The sequence below is a fragment of the Miscanthus floridulus genome, chromosome 6 (genome assembly GCF_019320115.1).
Source record: "Miscanthus floridulus cultivar M001 chromosome 6, ASM1932011v1, whole genome shotgun sequence".
Lineage (NCBI taxonomy): Eukaryota > Viridiplantae > Streptophyta > Magnoliopsida > Poales > Poaceae > Miscanthus > Miscanthus floridulus.
The window spans coordinates 122,032,945-122,057,076 of NC_089585.1; the positions used below are offsets into that span (position 1 = coordinate 122,032,945).

At 45.6% G+C, this 24,132-nt stretch overlaps 1 protein-coding gene and 1 pseudogene across 1 annotated transcript; one reads left to right on the top strand and one right to left on the bottom strand.

The window, feature by feature from the left end:
- Positions 1-13,189: 13,189 nt before the first annotated feature.
- Positions 13,190-18,101, top strand: LOC136459393 (HVA22-like protein k). Its single transcript, XM_066459258.1, has 8 exons — positions 13,190-13,355; positions 14,431-14,489; positions 15,165-15,262; positions 16,078-16,129; positions 16,612-16,675; positions 17,067-17,162; positions 17,243-17,315; positions 17,694-18,101. Exons 1-8 carry the CDS (start codon positions 13,323-13,325, stop codon positions 17,807-17,809), a joined length of 591 nt encoding a protein of 196 aa, XP_066315355.1. The 5' UTR covers positions 13,190-13,322; the 3' UTR covers positions 17,810-18,101.
- Positions 18,102-20,367: 2,266 nt separating this feature from the next.
- LOC136461143 (uncharacterized) lies at positions 20,368-23,828 on the bottom strand (annotated as a pseudogene).
- Between the last annotated feature and the right edge of the window lie 304 nt (positions 23,829-24,132).

Below are 24,132 nucleotides of genomic sequence, written 5' to 3' on the forward strand. Positions count from 1 at the left end.
GAAAATGATACAAGGATCCATCTGTGCCCACCAGAAGAATCCTCGACACAAGAGCTACTCAAGCTGCACCTGCAATAGGGTAAAATAAACCCTAAGTACACAAAATAGAAAACTATTTATTAATTTCTTATGAAAAAAACTGAATCTCCCACGTGGCCCACACACGCAGCCCACGCAACGCAGCACGCACACACGAGCGCACGATGGCCCACGGATGTGGCCCTCGGGAGGCCGGCCTACCCGCGAGGCGCCCTGCGGTGGGGGAGCCTGCGCGCGTTGGTGTTTTCACAAAAGAGACCTCGAACTTCTCCTGAACTACACCTAAGACCTAACACTATTTTTTCCTCGCTCTAGTGCATTCATTTAACCCCTGAGTTTTTCCTAATTCACCCGTGCACACCCTCGGCAACTCTGTGCATGGCGGTGCGGCGAGTGGCGGCACCGGGTGACTGCACCAACCACCTAGGACCTGCGTGAGCCTATCTAATGGGTCGATCACCATGTCCAACCTAGATGACTACGCTAAGCAGTGGTGAGGGGTGTTGGGGATCACTAGGGAAGGCTACAGCGACACACGGCCATCCACGATGGTGGCTCAACGGTTCTGGTGAACTAAGACAGCTACCGACTTAACCAACTAGCGTGCGAGTAGCAGGGGTGAAAGGTCCTTGTTGGTTTTGGTAATTGAGTGACAACCTAGGTGGACTAATTGTGTTTATGTGAGATACACAGGTGATTAGTCCACAGGTACATGTGTGTGAGCAACATATGCCATGAAGGTGAAAATGGCTTGGAGATGTTGCAAAGCTCACACATGTGATGATGAAGGAGCTTAAATGCACATGAGACATGACATTGAGTCATGTGATCAAGGTGGAGAAGATCAAGACAAGACTTGGCTTGATGGACCGGTTGCAAGCGTGAAGGGCAAGTCGAAGGCTTTGGAGTGATGGACCGCGTGGCGGTGAAGCTTGAGCAAGACTTGGCGCCGATGGACGATGGCAACGGTGAAGAGCAAGTAGAGTCAAGATCGATGAACCAATATGATCATGTGATGATATGAAGTGGATCATATCATTGTTGATCGTGTTGGTGCATGTGTTGCATCGACATTGAAGGAGATGGAATGGAATGCGCAAGGCAAAGGTATAACCTAGGGCATTTCATTTCACCGGTCATAGGTGTGTAGAGAGGTTTATGACCGGGTTTAGGATAGATGGCCGTACTATCAAGAGGGGCAAACTTGTTTGCATATCGGTCATCTAGTGCCACTCGAGTGATCTAACTTTGCATTGTCGCTAGGATCGAGTGGCGTGGCAAGTTGAGTGGCTAACATCCTTTGGGAAATGATTGTGAAATGCTAACACACATACACATGGTGGTGTACACTTGGTGGTGTTGGCATATTTACAAAGGAGGTGGTGTTTGCAGGGGTGAGATTGGGAAATGATTCGGCGCTTTCGAGAAAATGGAATGCCTATTTTCTATTATGCCGGATGCAAACTCTTGGTGGTTAGCACATTGGACCAAGGGTGAAGAAGATAGAGGAGAAAGGAATTCGGTCTCACTGTTTAACAGTGACCGGACGCTGAGTCCGAAACGACCGGACGCTAAAGTGGTGCGTCCGGTCAGGCTGTCGGTCGGCACAGTGCTTAGGGTTAAGCACCGGACGCTGGGCTGTGTCCGGTCAAGTTGACCGGACGCGTCCGGTCATGCTCGGGAGCTTACTGGAAACGACCGGACGCTGAGGGTCCAGCGTCCGGTCAGTTGAAGTGCTGCGTCCGGTCGGCAGATGACCGTTGGGATCGGAAGATGACCGTTGAACGCAGGGGACACGTGGCGAGTATCGCGTGACCGGACGCTGAGGTCCAGCGTCCGGTCGATCGGACCGGAGCGTCCGGTCGGCCCGAGTTTTGCCCAGTGAAGGGGTAACGACTCTATTTGCCCATGGGGTTATAAATAGAGGCCATGGCCGGCCTTGGGCCGGCAGCTGAGCACACTAGAGCCTTGGTGGCTTGTGTAGTAGTGCTTGAGAGCCCTCCATCTCACACATACATGATAGTGTTCATCCGATAGTGTGAGAGAGCGATTCTAGTGCGATTGCATCGTGAGGTTGCATCGAGTGGCACTAGGTGATCGTGTTGCAAGCCGGTGGTGCTTGTTACTCTTGGAGGTTGCCACCTCCTAGACGGCTTGGTGGTGGTCTCCGTCGAAGCGCGCAAGAAGCTTGTGCGGCGCTCCGGAGAAGTGCTTGTGAGGGGCATTGTGCTCGCCCCGCGGGAGCCACGAAGAGCAACTCTAGTAAAGCGAGACACGAAGGGCGACAAGTGGTCTGGCCGGGTCAAGTGCTAGAGCTTGTGGTAAGCACTCCACATGGGAGAGTGTGACTTGCAAGTCACCACTAGCAAGAGGACCGGCGGCAACCTTGAAGCTTGTCTCAACGGGGACTAGCGTGTTGGCAAATACGTGAACCTCGGGAGAAAAATCATCGTGTCAACTTTGTTCTTCCCGTTGGTTTGCAACCCCCTTACACAAGCTTGTAATTACTTTCACATACATTGTGCTTGTGTAGTTGCTCTTGTAATTAGTTAGCTTGTGTAGCTCACTAGTTACCTTCTAGCTTGTGTAGCATAGAAGTAGCTCCCTTGCGTGGCTAATTTGGTCTTAGTAACCTTGTTAGTCACATTGCTTAGTTTGTGTAGCTAAGTATTTGCGCTCTCTAATTAGGCATTAGTTGCCTTGTTATTGAGCATTGCTAGTGAGCTTAGTTAGCTTTGTGCTTTTGCTTACTAGCATGTGTAGGAGCTCCCTCATTGCATAAAGTACTAGTGGCATAGGTTTGTGTGACCTTGCACCTAGAATTGATTAGGAGAGCTCTAGCTAGCCCGGCACCTTTGTTGCATAATTGTTATCTCTGCAAGGTGCTAGTGAACATACATTGAGGGGTATAGTCTTGGCTAGACCGATAGTTTTAATTCCGCAATTATATCGGTTAGCCGACGCGATTAATTTTAGAAAAGACTATTCACCCCCCCCCCCCTCTAGTCCGCCATCTCGACCCTTCAAGGGGCTCACCGTGGGCCTAGCCAAGGTGATGGTACGACCGAGGACTATCCGAGCAAGGCCGACCACGTGCGACCGAGTGACACGATGGTGCACCGTGGTGGACACGACCGTGTCAGCAGCACTGGGGTAGCGGTAGAGGTATGGCTAAGGAGCACATGGTGATGTAGAGGTGGAAGCAAAGCTAGCGGTGCACTTGGATTGGGTCATGGTGGACAGATGGTGGACTACCATGGCAATGGCCGAGCTTGGCCTTATCGGCACGACAGCGGGGGAAAACTCCAAATTGGAGCTTGGTCGTACTCGCTTCAAGGCTGGGTGGGGTCTGGGGTCAGGTGGCTTAATGGAGAAGCTAGGGACGAGTTGAATTGAGTTGAGGTGATCTAACCATGCCAAATTGGGTGAGCGGGCTCGGCCGGTCGTGGTGGCAGAGAGAGAGAGAGGCAGTCAACGCTCAGCTTATCCTCACCTTGGCAGGACGCGAGCAGCGCGATCAGGACGCACACGTGCAAGCACTATGGACAAGGCGTGCGTCGATCCACGACCGACACGGCATGAGCAGCTGTCGTGCCTTTATGGGTGAGACGATAGTGGGTACGGCCATGTGCCGATGCCGCGGATTCACCAAGCGTCCACGTAGCAGCAGCAGGGCCGCCAGTAGGGCAGACAATGATGTAGAGCCACAGGGGAGGTGTGGATGCGATGATGAAGGCGATGGTAGCGCAGCACGGCCGCGGTGGCACCAATGGCGGTAGCCTGAGGTAGGGCAGCAGGGCGTGAGGCTAGCGGCTCGCCGCGGCCGGCCTCGGCCAAGCCCAGGCGAGCTCGACCAACCTAGTGTGGTGGCACGGGGTGGCCACGTGGGACACGGCCATGTGCGTGGCACAGGGTGGCCACACGGTGACCGCGCACACGGCGCTAAACATCCCGAGGCTGTGTCGTGCACGAATTTTAAAGCATTTGCCAAAACTAAATCGATTTGATTGAGGCTTGACCACCTAAACCATACTAAAGAGGGTACATCAAACTACCATACGGAACAAAAACATATCACTGACCTTTAGCTAAATTTTCCAAAGTTAATTCACCAACATAGCCTTGTCACACTGTTTTCAAACTTAAGGATTTTTCTATCTTGAGCTGGATTTGATTTCAAGTTCCATTTCTAAGCTATTAGAAATACTAGCTAGCGAAGTTATTTTTCAACATCAAGGATTTCATTGTCATCTACAAAGTATGTACTTCAAACTTTATTTAAGTATCACGCACATGTTCTATAGTATTTTTGCTCAATAAAAATTAGTTTTCAACCCTACTTGATATACATGAGCCATTGTATCAACTTTCATTTAACATTTTATTAGTCATTTTAGGTTATAAGAAATTGATCTACACACTTTATCACATGCTTTATCACATAAACATGATGCTCATGACATGGTTTAGTGGTTTGTTTAGGGTGTAGCACCGAGGGTGTTACAGCTGTTACCTTTGATTGGAGGCGGTTGCAATGTCCGCCTCCATTAATCCAAAATGACCATTGCTGTTAAGTTTTCTATACTAGTGCCACCCGCTTCGCCACCGATGTCGAGAGCAGTCGCCAAGGGCGCTGTCGAGCCCACCACCGCCGGATTCGGCGTCGGAGCGCATCCGCGGACTCCCTCTTCGTCCATGCCACTACCGACGATGGGCCCCACCGTCGCGGCGACCAACAACAACTATAGCTCCCCGTGCATGTAGGTGACGACGCTGGGCTACACCGCTAAGGCCACCACCTCCAGCAGCAGCGTCGAGCCCACTGTCGTGGGCTTTGGCACTAGAGCGCCTCCACAGACTACCTCCTAGTCCCGCCGCCACCGACACCGGGCCCTACCAACACAGCCGCTAGCTCCAGCAGCTCACTCTCATCGACCACGGCTCCGTTCTACTCTTCAAGAGGGTGCACGAAGCACCGTCGGTGGGCGGACGATGAGGAGGAGGAGTCCAACAACGACCACCCCGCAACCTACCTGGATGTTGTTCCTCGACCGGTGAAGCCAGCAACTATGTCCCCGCCACGTGCCCAGATTCATTCAATCATGGTCTCGAGCCATGGCGGAGCGGACGCTGAACGACAGGGACACGGGCGAAGCTAGAGGAAGCGTAGGCGGCCGCGCCCACAACTGGTGTGTGGCATGCCTAATCGGCCAATGGATGGCCACGTCCCTACCCGCCAACACCTTGGCCATCCTAGATGGGTCTTCGTTCCCACCACCGATGGGTGGCGTGAGATTCTCCCTCGGCTAGAAGCGCGACCTGTGTCCGCCTCAGTTGAGCCTTGCCAGAGCAGCTCTCGTAGGCTCAGAGGATACCCATAGAGCTTCACGATAGATGTTTGAACTACCTCTCCTACTCGCATAGAGTAGCGACATGCCGGTTGCCACGGTGTTGCCTGCGCTGTCACGAATTCCTCTACCTCGCCAGGGATTGCAAGCGGCCTAGGTCTGCTACGTCAAAGAAGGTGAAGGGTGGTGGCCGGTCATGGCACACTGCTCGTGACCACATCCCACCGGCCTCCCAACACGTGCCCCACGGTGGCCCAGCGGGATCAGTTAGGGCCAAGCAGGGTGCCGTGGGGGGCGATGGTGGAATCAGATGATGACGCTGGCGGCGATGGAGTAAGCCAGCAAGGGACAACAACATGGACGTGCCTGCTGACTACCCCGACAACGCTGCTACCTCTACTGCTACACACCTTCATGTTCCAGATCTGCTTGTGTCGGAGCTGTGCGTGAGCACTGGGCCTCCCATGTGGGTTGACCCAATGCTGAAGGAGCTCGCCGCCTCGCTCGCTGTGAGCCGACCAGCAGGGGCGACTGCCACTCAGGAAGAGGAAGCATCGTTGGTGGACAAGTTGGCGACGGGCTCGCCTACGCTGTCGCCTGTGCGGGGGTAGGTCACGTCGCTGCAAGGGAAGCAGCCTAGCATCATGGATGCTGAGGCATGTCTACAAAGTTCACCACCTCGAGAGGGATAGCACGGCGTCGTGGATGCTAAGGGGCGAGCACAAAGCCCCAGCGCCACCCCCACAGGCGCGGATGCAGCCATCCCTCCACGATCAGCTGACTCCGCCACCAAGAGGCTAAAGCGATTCACCGAGAAAATCTTGCGTAAGGCGCCATCGCCGTTGCTGCCGCTGCCTCAGCCGACTGTGGAGGGACAACCAAAGTTGTCGACCCGCAGCAGGAGGATCGCCGCACAACCGCTCTCACGTGTCCCAGCTTCTAAATGGGGAGATGTGCTGATGATGAAGCGGATGGGATTCCTTGACGGTGAGACAAGGCGGTCCACGGTAGCCGTGGAGGCCTACGACATCATCTTCGTCGACCAGCTTAAACCCTCGTATGCTGAGGCAATGCGAGAGCTCTTCCCGGACCCACAGGGAGAGCGGCCCAGGCGGCGCGTCTGATCGTCGGTGATGGCTAGGTAGTGTGATTAGCGAGTAATAGCTTATGATCACATGTTGCTAGGGAGGGCAGAACTGATTCTATAACACTCCCCCTAGTGTGCTATGTTCGTGGCGCGTCGTTGTAACATTCACTATTTCTCGATCTTAATGCAAAGATGCGCAAACCTTTTGCGTATTCAAGAAAAAAAACTATCACACTATTTTATTCAGGTTTGGAGGTTGCTATGAAAAAAATATAAGTGTTCACAAGTTATAGTTTTTGGTGTTGCATTTCATAATAAGTTAGTAAGTTAGTAAATACGTTAAGAGACTGTTTTCAAAGATTATGTTACTCGGCGGGACTCTGGCGATAGATCTCAGCAGTACTTTTTAGCAAAGAGATGGTATTTTTCTCTCACATGAAATTAGCATCAGCAGCTGCATCAGCCAAATTTCAGCGAAACAAACATGGCCTAACAATCAAACATGACAGTTGTCCCGTACGCTGGCTTTTATCTCGGCCTTGTAACCATGACCGGCTGAAGAAGACGGCGTCACGTCAGTGTTTCATACGGAGTAGTTGCTACCTTGAAGATGCCTATCCTTGAACTTTTTCCAAAGCAGCTTTAAAGAAAACAAGCAATAGCTATCCAATGTATAAATCGAGGACGACACCGAGTAGCTATCTATCTACTAGGTTTATACATGCAGATGGCAATACTTCGGAAGTAAGGATTGCCATGCGAGCGGGCTCACTGTAGACCCCTTTGAAATGCAAAAAGTTTGTATAAATCATTTTATATAAAAAAACATATGAAACTTGAAAAAATCGCATTGAAAAAGGGTCCTAAAGTGGAGCTAGCATCCGCGGTACGTGGGGTAGCTTTCTTGGCAATGCACTCCTGCATGACCTTTTTCTCGTGACCGAAGCTCGTGCGATGTGGGATGTGGCCTGTGGTCTGTGGATAAGCAGTTAAGCATGTGCCATCATAATAGCACGACTGCATGACCTCCGCAAAGGAGTCGCAGGCCGCAGGGCCATCGGACGGCCAGGGCCGGCCGGCCGGTGGCCCTGGGGCTGGGCGAGAGGTGTGCCACCTTTCTTGCACACAGGGCGCACGGTACGTGTGGTGCACTGCGTGCAGCTGCAGCACAACAGTCAACAGCAGCGGCTTTGTTCGCACAAGAACAGTCGTTTCCTGCAGGGCGGGCAGGCGAATCCTGCCACCGCCGGGGCCCGATCGTGTAGCTTCACGGATTGTATCATGACGTGAGGCCTGAATCGCGAATGCTTTGGTTTTGTTCGCTTTACCTTTTCAATTTTCGCGTTCGGCGGTCAGGGCCCAGGGGGTGGAGCCGTCCGGCCCACATGTCGGAGAGCGGCGATTATGACGATCCTTGCACTTTCTGATGTTCCATGTGATCCTGGCTATGCCTATCCTCCTGGCCACCATGTGTACCTGGGCGCCAAGCATCGTGTATCAGGAGAAACCGATGCAATACTTCTGGATGTCTATCGCATTCATACAGATCTTCTGGATGCAATGCCATGTACATGGCCCTCTTCGCTTGTGTTTTAATCTGTACTTTTCATGTTGTTTTTTCAGTCGAAATAGTATTTTTCTCTCACGACAAATCAGCCGGAACAGTGTTTCGATTTATTTTTTTTCAGCGAAGCGAACGGAGCCTATATGTGTTTGATACTCTTTGACTTTTCGGAAAACGTGACCCAGTGAATTCGTGCTTCTTCTATGTCTAGGTTGGAACGCCTTTAAGTTATAAACTGTATGGTATGGTGCCTCACGACAATATGACACCAGTTGTGGTGACAACTATGACACAACTTTGAGCACAATTGAACTTAGATTTTTTAGGTTGTGGTGGGTTGACACGGGTGCTAACATTCATGTATGTTCTGATGTTTCTTTGTTTTCTTCTTATCAGGAACAAAGAGGTTGCTCCTTGCTGATGGGAAACGGTACGCATGCTGCTGTACTTGGTGTTGGTACGATCAATCTGAAGTTTACTTCGAGAAAGACCGTGCAGCTAAAGAACGTGCAGCATGTCCCCTCAATCAAGAAGAATCTCGTTAGTGGGTCTCTATTGTGTAGAGACGGCTTTAGACTTGTGTTTGAGTCCAATAAATGTGTTGTATCCAAGTATGGAACCTTTGTTGAAAAAGGCTATGAAAGCGGAGGCTTGTTCCGCTTCTCTTTGATGGATTCTTGTGATAAAATTGTGAACCACGTGAGAAATGATGATGAGTCTAATGTTTGGCATTCCCGACTCTGTCACATCAATGTTGGTTGTATGACGCGCTTAGCTAGTTTAAAATTAATCCCTAAAATCGATCTGGTCAAAGGGTCTAAGTGCCATGCTTGTGTTCAAGCGAAGCAACCTCGCAAGCCTCACAAGGCTGTGAAAGAGGCGAGAAATTTGGCACCGCTAGATCTCATTCATTCTGATCTGTGCGAGATGAATGGCGTACTGACCAAAGGAGGAAAGAAATATTTCATGACTCTTATTGATGATAGCACTAGATTTTGCTATGTGTACTTGCTAAAAACAAAGGATGAAGCAATGCATTATTTTAAAATCTATAAAGCTGAAGTAGAGAACCAATTGGAAAGAAAAATCAAACGATTGAGGTCTGATCGTGGGGGAGAATACTTTTCACATGAGTTTGATTCATTCTGCGAGGAACTTGGAATTATTCATGAGAGGACGCCTCCATACTCCCCCCAATCCAATAGGATTGCCGAACGAAAGAATTGCACTCTAACTGATTTGGTTAACGCCATGTTAGACACTGCGGGACTTTCCAACGAATGGTGGGGTGAGGCTATATTGATAGCATGTCATGTCCTGAATAGAGTTCCTACAAAGAATAAAGAAGTAACACCATTCGAGGAATGGGAAAAGAAAAGGTTGACTCTCTCATACCTACGCACTTGGGGATGCTTGGCCAAGGTGAATGTGCCGATCGTCAAAAAGCGCAAACTTGGACCAAAAACTGTAGATTGTGTGTTCCTCGGTTACGCTTTACACAGCGTCGGCTATAGATTCCTAGTTGTAAGCTCTGGAGTACCTGACATGCGTGTCGGTGCAGTGATTGAGTCCAGAGATGCTACATTCTTTGAGAATGAATTTCCTATGAGAGGAAATGTACCTAGCACATCTAGTCAAAAACCTGTTGATTCCCCCGTGGCGCCAACAAAACATCTTGAACAAACATGTGTTGAGAATCCTGAGGAGGATAATAGTGGAGCTACTCGAAAGAGTAAGAGACAGAGGACTGTAAAGTCTTTTGGTGATGATTTCACTATATATCTCGTGGATGACACTCCAAGCACCATTGCTGAGGCATTTTCCTCTCCCGACGCTGACTACTGGAAGGAAGCAGTGCGAAGTGAGATGGATTCAATTATGACCAATGGAACTTGGGAGATTGTTGATCGTCCTTATGGGTGCAAGCCTGTAGGATGTAAATGGGTGTTCAAGAAAAAGCTTAGGCTTGATGGTACGATTGAAAAGTATAAGGCAAGGCTTGTGGCTAAGGGTTATACCCAGAAAGAAGGCGAGGACTTCTTTGATACTTATTCACCAGTGGCCCGATTGACCACAATCTGAGTATTGCTTGCCCTGGCTGCGTCTCATGGTCTTTTTGTTCATCAGATGGATGTTAAGACGGCTTTCCTAAATAGAGAGCTAGATGAGGAGATCTACATGGATCAGCCTAATGGTTTCGTAGTAGAAGGTCAAAAAGGAAAGGTGTGTAAATTATTGAAGTCTTTGTATGGCCTAAAACAAGCACCTAAGCAATGGCATGAAAAGTTTGATAAAACTATGACATCTGCTGGCTTTGTTGTGAATGAAGCCGACAAATGTGTGTACTACCGCTATGGTGGGGGAGAAGGAGTAATCATGTGCTTGTATGTGGATGACATACTAATCTTTGGGACAAGCCTCAATGTGATTGAGGAAGTCAAGGACTTTCTGTCAAAGAGCTTTGACATGAAGGATTTGGGAGTGGCTGATGTGATACTAAACATCAAACTACTAAGGGGAGAAAATGGTGGGGTAACACTTGTACAAACTCACTATGTGGAAAAGGTACTGAGTCGCTTTGGTTATAGTGACTGCAAGCCTGTGTCCACTCCCTATGATCCAAGCGTGATCCTAAGAAAGAACCGAAGAATAATGAGGGATCAGTTGAGATACTCCCAAATCATCGGCTCGCTAATGTACTTGGCTAGTGCAACGAGGCCTGACATCTCATTTGCTGTGAGCAAATTAAGCCGGTTTGTTTCAAATCCGGGAGATGATCACTGGCGTGCTTTTGAAAGAGTATTACGCTATCTAAAGGGAACGTCGAGCTTTGGCATTCACTATACTGGGTACCCGAAGGTACTCGAGGGCTATTGTGATGCAAATTGGATATCTGATGCTGATGAGTTAAAAGCCACAAGTGGATATACATTCACACTTGGAGGTGGCGCTGTTTCCTGGAAGTCTTGCAAGCAGACCATCTTAACGAGGTCAACAATGGAAGCAGAACTTGCAACACTTGATACCGCTACTGTTGAGGCTGAATGGCTCTGTGAGCTCCTTATGGATTTGCCGGTGGTTGAAAAACATGTGCCCGCAATTTCTATGAACTGTGATAACCAAACAGTAATTATCAAGATAAACAGTTCAAAGGACAACATGAAGACCACTAGGCATGTAAAGCGGCGGTTAAAATCTGTCAGAAAATTAAGAAACTCCGGAGTAATAGCATTGGACTATGTCCATACGTCTAAAAATCTGGCAGATCAATTTACTAAAAGACTATCGCGTAATGTGATAGATAGTGCATCGAGTGAGATGGGACTGAGACCCACATGAAGTTCTATCATAGTGGCAACCTGTCCTATGTGATCGGAGATCCCGTGAATTAGGATGGTGAAACAAGCTATGGGTAGACTGAGGGAAGAGACCCTTTTAATAAAGGTCAATCTCTTGAGTAATGCACTTCTCTTCCTATCTGTATGGCAGGTTGGTAAATACCTCAATGTGATCCGAGTGGCTTAATGAGAAGCAAAGATGTCGGCCTACAGGGCATCTTAAAGGAACACACCTATGTGAGTTCGATTGCTAGTCACAATCTATGAGATTTGGATGATCTCTAGATACTCATGAATAGGCCAGGAGTATGACTTATATGCTCCAACCAGAGGGGATGCTACAGGCAGCCTAGTATCAGTAAAGGAATCGAGTGAGCCTCACTTTGCACAAAACTGTCAATTCAAGGCATAGTTCATTGGTCAGTTATAAATGAGTGTAAACTCCTTTTCTAGATGGATGTTCAACTTAACAGTTTCCATCGAAACACTGGTATATCAAACAAGCTCAGAACTGAAGACATTAACTGTGGACTTCTGAAGTTTGGTGGGGATTGTTAGATTAATTTGGGTCAGGCCCATTATTTATTCTAATTAATCAAATAAACTTCAAAGGCCCACAATTATTGTTAAGTGGAAAAGTGATTAGTACCATATGGGAAATTCACTAAAAAGGTTCCCAACTTAAATAGTGAGTCTTAGGACTCTCACATAGACAAGTTGAGAGGGAGAACCGGGAGGCCACACGCGCGCGCCGGGGCGTGGGCGTGGGCCGTGGCCTGGTTTGGTTTGGCCTGGTTTTGTCGCTTGGTCCAACCGAAACCCTAGCCGCCGCAGCCAACTTCCAACGCCCAACCACCCTGTCCAGGTTCATTCCCCCGACAGGGCCTAACGGACAGATGGAGAACGACGCGGCTATAAGGGGGGCGCCCCTGTCCGACAGAGGATAGACCCGACTCTTCCTCTTCCTCCTATCAGCAACATCTGAGCGTTGAGCTGTTCATCTGCATCTTCGACCGGAGTTCCCTGCGCGCACAGGGAGCTTCGGTAGCAGGCCTCCGGAACTTCCCCGTCAAGCGTACCTGCACGGGTAGGCGGGGAATGAAGTTTTTGAGGAGCGCCGGCTTTCCGACGCGACTGCTGCCCCGTCTTCGCTTCCTGTTCGGGGGCTTCTGCTTCCTGACGGGAGAGTCCCGTGTTACTACTCCGACACCTCACCTGCAGAAGCTTCCCGTGCTACTGCTCCAACACCGCACCTGCAGGAGCCTCCCGGCGCGACCTCCTCTGCAACATGGTGGACACGAGGAGGACAGGTGCCCGCACCAACGCCACCGACGGAGAAGATGGTGGCTCACTGTTCGCGGGTACCGGCAGTCCCACCCTAGGGTATAAACCTAATCCCACTGTGCGCTATTGTTCATATGCTATTCTGTTAGCGTACTTGGTTGCTGCACTGTTAAATACTATCTGCAGTAGTGGTGGTGTTACAGTATGGTTACTAATACTGTTACTATTGGTTAAGTCGTTTTTATGGATTAATATAAGTCGTAAATTAACCAAATATTCAACAATTATTATGAGATCCTTTTTTCATAAGATTCTCAAAATCCGCTGAGGCTAAGATAAAAAAATTCCATCCTCGAAGGGCCGATATTCTGGAGTCCCCGAAGGACCGAAGGAATCGGAACTAACGAACTAACACGCGTGTAAATCATGGACAGCTCAGGGACCGAGTCGTAACTAGCCCATCCTCCCTGCTCCCTTCCCTACCCCCTCCGTCCAGGAAAAAACAAACCTGCACACGCAGGTTCCAGCCGTCGCGTGAAAACTGAGTAACTGACTGCGCCCCCCCCCCCCCGCCCCTGCCGTCCGCCCTCCAGGCAGCCGCTGCGGCGCCGGGTTTCGTGCACCGTCTTGTTTGGCCGCCTCCACCTCCTCCGCGGCGACCCATGGCTCTCCTCGCCCCCGCCATCTCCGGCGAGGTACGTGCCCTTCCCGCTCCGCTTTCCCACGGAAACCTGGATCGCCCGTGCCTCTCAAGCGATTTCGCTCCCGCTAGTTCACCGGAGGGATCGGGGTGTCGTTGTCGTGCAGCTATGCTAATTTATTAACCGGAGGGATCGGGGTGTCGTTGTCGTGCAGCTATGCTAATTTATTAACCGTGTATGGTTTCTGTCAGCTGGGTTTGGGTAGGGGGACGAATGTGCAGATTGGGGTTGGGCGCGGCTGAATGTTTTGTACCGAAGGGCTGTGGCAGATCGTGGAACAAAACAGGGAGTTTCTGTTCGGTGGTTATGAAGCTTCCGTGCGGGTTGAGCCAAGTATGGTTGCCTTTACCAGGGAATGAGGGAATCCTAGCCATTGTGCCTCGAAATTTACCTTCTTCCCCGTCACTGAAGGGCTGGATTGATTATTGTGAGAACTGGGACAGTCCTGTAACCGCCATTGGTCTTGCAGTGTATCTTGTCAATATGGTTAGAAAATCAGTATTATATTAGTGGAAATGACTGGCCCATTAGGGGGAAAATATGAGTTTCAAGTATTAATCCATTTGTCAATCATCATGTGAGCTTGTTCGTGATATCTGATATGAACCCGCCTGGCTACATACTCATATTTGCCAAAGCTGATTGAATGGATAATGACTTTTGTGTTTTAGTGTGTTCAGTTTTGTTTTGGATTTGATGCCTTTCAAGAGTGCACATGAATTGAATTTAAAATACCCTTTGTGTAGCAAATTTGTAACACCCAGTCACATGCCAAGAGTATCTTGCTCCACTAGCACCAGGGTTTTTGCTTATTTACGAAACATTCTTCATTTTGCTGGTTCCTTTTATCCTATAGCCCAAAATTTAATGGTTGATCTATGGAATTCAAGTGCTCTTAGTGCATCTGAATATGGACACTTGAATATTCAAATTCCTGAGCCGTGGATTGTGTTGATACTTAACTTCTCTAAAGATTTCAGGATAGATTCTTCATAGATTTCACTATTTCCAAAAATATTCATTGCAACATAAATGTTATTTATGATTTGTGTTAAAACTGTATTCGCAGGTTGGTTTGCGGCTCTTATTGGCGCCTCTAAGCTCTAACATAGTCATCCGTACAGCCAGGTACTTAGATATTGTGATATGATATGTTAACATGTTTATCTCTGTGTTGTGCTCCCTGGAAGTTGGTACTAGAGCGAATAACGAGTCAACTGCACTTTTTTTTCGAGCTTTCTTTGAATTTGGCATAATCTTATTTATCAGTCTCCTGAATGGTTTGAGACCCAACTTCAAACTGAGCTTAACGAGCCGAAGTTGAAAGTCATTCAAAATCAAGTCATTTTCATTAAAAAAAACGAGTTCAATCCGAGCACTTTTGAAACGAGCCACCAAGCCAGCTTAACGAGCTTTTTGTCCAGCCCTTTGGTATTGGTATGAGGTATGATACTAGAAAAGGTCGATAGCTTATGCTGTGCCAATAAAATAGTATATGTTATAAACTGTCCAATGGCCATACAGATGTCCATTCCTTGTAGTTTATCAGGTTTGCGAACAGGTTATGCTGGCAATAGTCAATAGCTACTTCAATCTATGTGAGCTGGGCATCATCTGTAACTAGAACATTTTTGTCTGCTATTAGGCACGATATTTCATGTTAAATTGCTTGGTTGTCTTATTTAATGTAATAAATGATAAAATATACATTATTTTGGCTTTCCTTTTCAAAAGTGTGCTACCATCATTGTATGGGTAATGATTTAATTCACGGTTTTTTATTCTCACCTCATGCTGCTGCAGTTGTGCTGTGGGGATCGGTCTACCTGTATACTCCACTTTCAGAGCTATAGAGAAGAAGGATGAAAAAGAGAAAGAGCGGTTGCTTTTGTATTGGGCAGGTCTGTAACGAGATGAATTTTTTAGTATTTTTCAATATTAGCTAATCAACTTATTTTAGTATATTGATGAAAATGCTGTACAAACTTTTGCTACTTTTAGCATTATACAGCAAAGCTGCGCATATGTTGTTGTACTTTATGGAGTTATTCAGCTGGTTGTATTTGATATTCAAGTAATATTCTGGATTTAGTACCATGGTTTTAGTACCCACTGTTTTTTTTTCCCCGTCGTAAATAGTCTTAGCTAATATTGCATGGGCACAAACTTGCCTTCTCTTGATTTAACGAGTTATAGACTTGGATCCTGTTTGGGTGTTAGTTCCCAGAAAGGGGAAAACCATGGTGTTGATAAACTACAATTTTAGAAACCAGGGCTATGTAATATCACAGTTTAGGCCCGGGTTCAAGTTTCTTAAATTCTAAAAAAGGCTACGGTTTTGGCAATAGTATGGTTTTTAAAACTACAAAATTTATTACTTATTATATCCAAACACCTTATAGTTTTTAAAACCAAATTCTTTTAGCAAAACCATAGTGTTTTCTGAAAATTCCAAAATATTTTGCATTCAACCAGGTCCTTAATAATACCATAAGAATGAGCAATTTTAGTGTAGCCATAAATCTAAAAATATCTGCATTTTTTTTTCCCCGTTGCTTGTTGCTTACTATATTACATTGATATCTGAACCATAACTCCTTTGCAAAATGTTTTTGCAGCATATGGATCTTTTAGCATTGCTGAAGTGTTCCCGTTGCTTGTTGCTTATATTACATTGATATCTGAACCATAACTCCTTTGCAAAATGTTTTTGCAGCATATGGATCTTTTAGCATTGCTGAAGTGTTTGCAGATAAGCTTCTTTCAAGGTATGAATATCTGACGTTATTGAAGTGTTTGACATGTTAACTGAAGAACTATTTCTTGTTTTTTTGTCATGACCATGAATAGCAATGCCACTATTCATTAAGCACTGGTTGTAACATTTTGTTCTGCAACCTTGCATTATTAGACTCCATGTACTCTCGTTATTATCTCTATGGAAGACCTTCTGGCTAGAATTATTTTTTTAGGAAATGATGCATTGAGAGTCTGTTTCATTTAAGAAAATCCTTCAGTAACTTGCTACATTTTTTTTATTTTGTTTTTGTGCTTTACATTTGACAAAGTATCATTCTGTTTACCTTCATGGCATTCTTATTTCATAACATTGTGTATGCACTTGATTATTTTACTTTACATTTGCCATAAGCAACATGCCTTCTTTTTGTGCTATTCGTTTGGCATCAGTTAAGTGTTTTCAATCCTACCTTAGAAACTATTTGAACATGTGTCTGCTGCTGTTCTCCAGTGTTCCTCTCTATTATCATGTGAAGTTTGCTATCCTTGTGTGGCTCCAGTTCCCTTCAAACAGTGTAAGTTTCCCTTGCCCCTTCCATCCCTTCGTCTAAATTTCGTATTGTACTGTTCAATTTTACCATTTTACCACTCTGTGATATGGCTTTAGTTCAAATGCATGATATTAGTGAGTAGTGACACTTGTTCTTTGAATTGCCCATTGCTCTGACCCATAAACCATTCCAGTTCTCTTGTAGTGGGAGTTTGTCAAGAACTTTCCATCAGCTTTATATATGTTTTCCTTTCTATTGCTTATGAAGTACATACCCTTGGCTTCTTTTAAACATTGTTTCAATGTTTTCTTGTGACAAGACACATGCTGCCTTTTGGACAAAAAAGTTTAACTATTATGTGGCTTGCTGTATCTTTGATGATTGTTTTGATTGAATTCGTGTTCTTTGCTTTCAGGGATCAAAGCATGTATACAAAAGATACCTGCGCCCATTTTTCCTGAAACATCAAGCAAAAATTGATAGGTTTCTGAATATTCTGTCAAAGGAACTTGTAAGTGTGTTCACTGTGCATCTCATAGACATTGTAGTTCTTGGATATATACTGTTGAAAGTAATACTGTACAAAACCAGACGAAGTTTGTGAGCAGCCATGAAGATGAAATTCGTTTTATAGAGAACATGGCCATCAGAGGCGCTACAACAGGTATACAACTGGGAACACCCTGTATAATACAACAAACTAAAACATTATGCACGCACAGAAAATAGACTAACTGCTCAGGAAAACGAGGTAAAGATAATTTCTAAAGTTGGGTTTAGACCATAAATAATTAAATAATAAAGATCTAGTCACAATTTGGATCTCAACATGTTAAGATTGATTTGTTTTGTGGCTCAAATGCTTGCATGGTGTGCTGTTATTTTTGCCTGTGCCCTCAACATGACTTCATATGCGCATTCTTCTGCACATAGCATTTCTCATCCTATCCCCTCTGCCTCATAGTCGCAATCGTGCTTTGTGACTTTAGAATATATCTAGATTTGAAGGAAAATGAATTTATGCTGCTTTTGTTTGTGACAGCAAACTACATTGTAAATGGCCTCGACCAACCTGAAGAAACACGAGCGGTTAATACAATTGAAGGTCCAAATACAACTGTGACCGAAGAAGCTGGTGTGTCAGGAACTGAAACTTAAGCTGAACTTTCTATCTCTGCTCACGATCTCTGATGCAGCAAATACGATCTGGTTGGATATGCTTCAAAATTGTTTGTTGAGGTCACCCAGCTTGTCTGGATTGTGAATACGACTGTTCCTGAAAGGCTAAATCTAGAGACAATGTTTTAGCTTTAGCTAGATATCCATGTAGCAACTAAAATGGGTGTTGGACAAATTTGTAGCACCAGTTTGTCATATACAGTGTAAAAATGACCCGGTGTGTTGTCATCTTTCACGTTGGAGCAATTTGAATCCTGCGATGAAACAATCTCTAAAGCATGAATTCGTGGTGGTTAGCATACTTCGGAACATCTACTTGTGCATGCGATCGTGTACATCAGTGGTGCATCATAATTCACCCTTCAAATTTCCTCGTTAGCTTGTGAAGAATGACGTAATGATAGATCAACTTATTCCATTTTTCGAAACAAACAAAACCCAACAAAAAAAAAGTGAGTAGCGAGAAAAAAAGTGAGTAGCGAGAAGGTAATGGACTACTACATTGCTAAAAAAATCGAACATCCCATTTGTTTGCCCCCTCTTTCTTGGGAGAAGGCGGGCAGGCGGCTGCCCTTTGTCAGCCAAGCACATCCTGTAGGCCTGAACATGCCGTGTCACTGTCACGTACAGAACATGTTGAATCATCTCGCAATTTTCCTACCAATTCAAAAGACATATTGCAGTCAATAGCAATTTAGTTACGAACCTCCAGAGTCCAGACATCGTTGTAACTGTCCGTGAACCTTTTTACCGAAAGACAATTTTTTTTTATAAAGTACAACTTCAGTAGAACGCTAGTATGAAAGCAGGTTTCTTTAAGAAGAAACCCATTAATCCTTCTGTTTGGTTTTAAGTTATCTTGAGTCAAAACTATGAGACTGTACTAAGTTATAGAGAAAAGTAATAATATTACCTCATTGTATATAGCGATACTAATTTAGTGCAATAAATATATACTTTAAAATAAAAACTGTTCAAACTATTATAATTTGGTTTAGGATAATTATCTTTTCCATAATACCCAAGAATTATACTTAATTTGGTACTCTTATTGTAATATAAGAATGACAGGTGTACAAATTCTCTCCTAGTCGATCATTTTCCTTCGTAGACACGTCACATGTTGCCTCTGCCTATCTCACCTTTGAAGATAGCACATATATATACTACTTTAAAATAAAAACTGTTCAAACTATTATAATTTGGTTTAGGATAATTATCTTTTTCATAATACCCAAGACTTATACTTAATTTGGTACTCTTATTGTAATATAAGAATGACAGGTGTACAAATTCTCTCCTAGTCGATCATTTTCCTTCGTAGACACGTCACATGTTGCCTCTGCCTATCTCACCTTTGAAGATAGCACATATATATACTACTCCTAATAATACTTTATCGACATGTATCGACCTGTTGGTTGGTTTCTGAGCTGATAAGTTCGGCTGGTGCTGGTTTGTTGTGAGAGAAAAATACTGTTGGCTGGCTGATAAGTCCTGGCTGAAACCAACAAACGAACATGTTGTATGACTGCAGGCGTGCCACTGTGTTGTGTGGGGCAGCCTGAGTTTCTGTGATAAACCTGCGCCATACCCCCTGACTGCCGAACCGCCATCGAGCCATCGAATTGAACCAGGTCTAGACAAAATACTCGTGGCTTGTCAACTCGTTCGACTCGTGACCGGTTCAGTTCGGCTCGTTTTAACTTTTTCACGAGTTGAGCTACAAGTCTAGCTCGTTATTTTAAAGATCCAGAAGATGATGATGCTGACCTAGAAGTGTACACCTATTCTATTAGTATGTAATCCTTATTTTTAGCTGTTTTATATGAATTTTAATTTTATAATTGTTGTGATACTTAAATGTTGATTTTATGGATTGTTTTCTAGAGAGAAGATGATGATGCTGACATTGAATTTGTGGATTTTTCTAAATTTGTGGTGGCAAGCAACTAATTAGTATGCTACAGCTGCATGATCATGAATAGAACAGCTATGATGTATGGTTGATACTTTTGATGAACCTGATATGTATTAATCATGTATGGTTGTATAATGGTGGACGTCATCTTCTGACATTAATGTAGCATAAATATTATAAACATGTGTGTCCTATTTTTAGTAGCTCACGTGCTAAACGAGTCAGCTCGAGCTCGGTAACGAACCGAGCCAAGCTACCCCTCTAGCTCGTAATATTAACGAGCCGAGCCGAACCGGCTCGTTAACCTAACCAGCAGTGGCGGATCCAGAAACGGACAAGGGGGGGGGGGGGGGGGGGGGGGCTAAACAACATAGGCCAAAAAAAATTTGCTCGCTGGACACAGTACACTAATAAGCATAGAATTAGATAATTGATTCAAAGTGCTCAAAGTCAAAGATACATAGAATTATGATAATAAGCATAGAAAAGTACCAAATACAAGGAGTCTTCCATCTTCAAGAATTCACACCACTTGAACCGCCACGCTCAATGCTACATAATTTTTAAATGTCAAACACTTCTTCAATAACCAAGATAACAAATACAAAGAAAAGCTCTAAAACAATACGCACCCTGGGACCTTAGGTGGCAAGTTTATCTTACGGTTTCTTAAGCCTTGAAAGCGCTTTAAAATTTTATCATCTTCAATGGATGCAAACAAATCCCGCTCAATATAGCATATCATGCTATTATTCATCCAATCATCATTCATTTTATTCCTCCTGTCGGTCTTGATAATATTCATAGCAGAGAAGGCTCTTTCAACTGTTGCTGTTGCCACGGGCAATATCAATGCAAGCTCAATGAGGCGATACACCAAAGGAAAATATGTATGTCTATCAGTTTTAACCATCTTCTCAGCAAGGCCACCAAGATCAATACAAGAGCAAAATTCTTCATCATGTTTGACTTCATCCATGAAATTTTCAAGCTCAGTTCTTAGCTTTTCACATTCATAATCACTAAAGTCAGCATAATAAATCTTAGCAAGCTCAACTAATTTCTCTATCTCAAAGTTGGCAAACTCATTTGTCGGATCAAGACAAGCAACACATCTCAATAGTTGAGTTGATCTTTCTGGAAATCGATTGTTCAACTCACAAATTATTTGATCAAGGACAACATTGAAAATCCCATGATGAATATGATGGTAGTAGGTCACATATTTGGCTCCACGACATTTTGAACGACCTCTCATTGGTATCATATCTTCCATATTAGGAATGTCTATATTGTGTTTGGCAGCAAAGGCTTTTGTCTTCTCTAAAAGATCATCCCAACCATTTTCCCTCATGGCATTTATATTTCTCATCACAGAACCAATCAATCCTATTGCACGAACAATGTTTTGATTTTTCTTTTGCAAACATTGTGATAGGTCTTGAGTTATCCCCAATACTCTAATCATCAGATGCAATATGAACATAAATTGAAATGACTCCATTTTTTCTATCAATCCAGATGCTATAGTTTTTTTTCCCCATCAGTACCATCATCACTAATATTCTCTAACACCTCAAGCACAGGTTCCCACATGAGCATAAGACGTACTAATGTTTTGTGATGTGTACCCCATCGTGTATCACCAGGCCTAGCAAGACTAGTTTCTTGGTTTTTCCCTCTCCCAGGAGATATTTCACCACTATCTAATTGCTGAACAAGAGTATCATGGTGTTTTTGGAGAAGTTGATCTTTTCTCTTGCAAGAAGCACTAACAGTATTGACAACTGAAGTGACATAATTGAAGAAATCATCAGTTGAAGCACAACATCTGGCTACAGCAACTACCACAAGCTACAATTGATGAGCAAAACAGTGGATGTAAAAAGCAAAAGGGTTTTCATTCAATACCAGCCTTTGTAACCCATGAAACTGCCCTCTCATGTTTGAAGCTCCATCGTATCCCTGTCCTCTAACCTTGGCTATAGATAACCCGTATCTTGCAAGCATAGAAACCAATGCTTCCTTCAGTGAAGATGATGTGGTGTCAGAAACATGTTGTAGGCCAAGGAACCTCTCAATCACACTTCCTTTATCATTGACAAACCTATAAAACAAAAGGAAACATAGTGTTAATTGGAAGCCACAAAACAAAAGAAATGAAATACACGAATAGATGATATATACCTCACAACCACGGCCATTTGTTCCTTAATTGATGCATCACGAGCCTCATCAACAAGCACCGCAAACCAACGATCTCCAATTTCACTCTTAATTAATTCACTTGTCTCCTCTGCACAAGCCCTTACCAAATCTTTTTGAATTGTTGGACAATTCATTTGATTATTCCCTGGAGCATTCTCAGCTATCACAAGTGCAGCCTTAGGATCCTTCTTTCTATACCAATCAAGCATCTCCAAAAAGTTCCTTTTATTTTTATATGTTTTAGACTCATCATGCCCACGAAATGCCAGAGCTTGCAAAAGAAGAAATCTAGCAATGCCTAACATTATAGTTAAACGAGCTTTATATGCCTCCTCTTCTGCTGCAGTTGTTACTGCCCACACATGTTCTACACTTTGCCTTTGATTTTTGAAATCATTTGCTCGTTTTCTTGCTGCACTATGGTAGCCATCAATTGATTGAGTATGCTTCAGCAAAGAAGCCTTTCCCTTTTTCCAATTTTTGAACCCTACTCTGGTGAATGTCTCATTATCAACAAAATTGCTTGCTGGTGGTGGCTTAAAGAGGTAGCAATAAAAGCAATAGGCTGCATCCTTAGCAGGACTGTACTCTAACCAATCAAATTGAGTAAACCATGATTTAACAAAACCTCTAGTTTGAGTTTTACCCGCTGTTCTTTCATACTCACAATTTGGTTGATATGGACTCATCTGTAAATATGCTCTCCTAGCATCATCCCTAATATCATGGTGGAATTCATCAATTGGCTTTCTAAGACCTGGATCAGCAACTATATCATTCATATCAAGCTCAATGCAGGGTCTTTTTTGCACAACCCGACTCTCTTGAGTAGAAGTAGAAGCATCTTTCTTAGCAAAAAATTTTCCATTCTACAACTGCAAAGTAAAACCAATCGGATCACTGACTGAAAAAAATTCTCAACCTGTCAGCCTATCTACCACAAGCTGCAATCGGATCCTGCGTCAGTATACCACAACATCTGGCTACGAAGCAGTAGTTGAGCTTATTACCTGAAGCGAGCTGGGAGCCGCCACCCAACTGTGTCGTCCCCGTGAGACGGCTGACGATGAAGCAGAGGGAGACGACGAGGGCAACCACCACCACTGCGACGCCGACGCCCGTCCTCGCTGGCTGCAGGCTGCCGGCTGCACGCTGCTGGCTCCGGCCGCCCGGCGCGGCGGTGCCCGTCCTCGCTGTCGCTTGGCGCTGGGCCGCTGGCCGATGCGCAGAGCAGAGGGGGCGGGAGGGGGGCGAGGCCGCGAGGGGGCGAGGAGCGAGGGGAGGCGCGACGCGCGAGCAGGCGAGCCGCGAGCCCGCGAGGAGGCGCGGCGGGCGGCGGCGGGGCGCGATGCTGCGCCTGCGCGAGGAGAAGCCAGAAGCGGCGCTACAGCGATGCGTCTGCTCTGCGTGAGGCCGTGACTCCGTGAGACCGTGAGGCCGTCTGCTCTGCGCCTCTGCTGGCCGTGAGTTTTGGGCTGGGCTAAAGCTTGTTAAAAAAATTTTGCAGCCCACGGGGGGGGGGGGGGCTGCAGCCCCCCGTACGTCCGCCAATGCTAACCAGTCAGCTCGAGCTGAACCGAGCCGAGCCGAGTTGGCTCGATATCCAGCCCTACCTAGAACACAGTAGAAGGCACCAGACTACGGCCCTGTTTCTATAGACGCTCCTAAAATTCCTGTCACATCGAATATTTAGACACATGCATGAAGTATTAAATATAGACTAATTATGAAACTAATTATACAACTTGCGACTAATTTACAAGACGAATCTTTTAAGCCTAATTAGTCCATGATTTGACAACGTGGTGCTACAGTAAACATGTGCTAATAATCAAGTTTAAAAAAATCATCTCACAAATTAGCCTCCATCTATATAATTGATTTTATAATTAATATATATTTAATACTCTTTATTGGTATCTAAACATTTGAACCAAAACCCCCCCCCCCCCCCCCCCACCCCCACCCCCCCACCCCCCACCCCCCACCACATTTCATCACGCGACCAAAGACCGGAGTCTCCCCGGGCCCCAGTGGCCAGCGCCCAGCCAGGGGTTGTTCGCCGACGTGTGCCCACTTGTCACGCCCCTAGCCCGTCTCCCGAACCGCCCCTCCAGACCCTTCTCGAACGCCCCTACGATCTGGATCCAACGGCCGGGTCTCCGCCGCGCTC

Coding starts and splice junctions, on each gene's coding strand:
- LOC136459393 (XM_066459258.1), top strand. CDS start 13,323: ATGGCTCTCCTCGCCCCCGCCATCTCCGGCGAG. Junction 15,263..16,077: donor GTTGCTTTTGTATTGGGCAG/GTCTGTAACGAG, acceptor ATGTTTTTGCAG/CATATGGATCTTTTAGCATT. Junction 17,316..17,693: donor CATCAGAGGCGCTACAACAG/GTATACAACTGG, acceptor TGTTTGTGACAG/CAAACTACATTGTAAATGGC.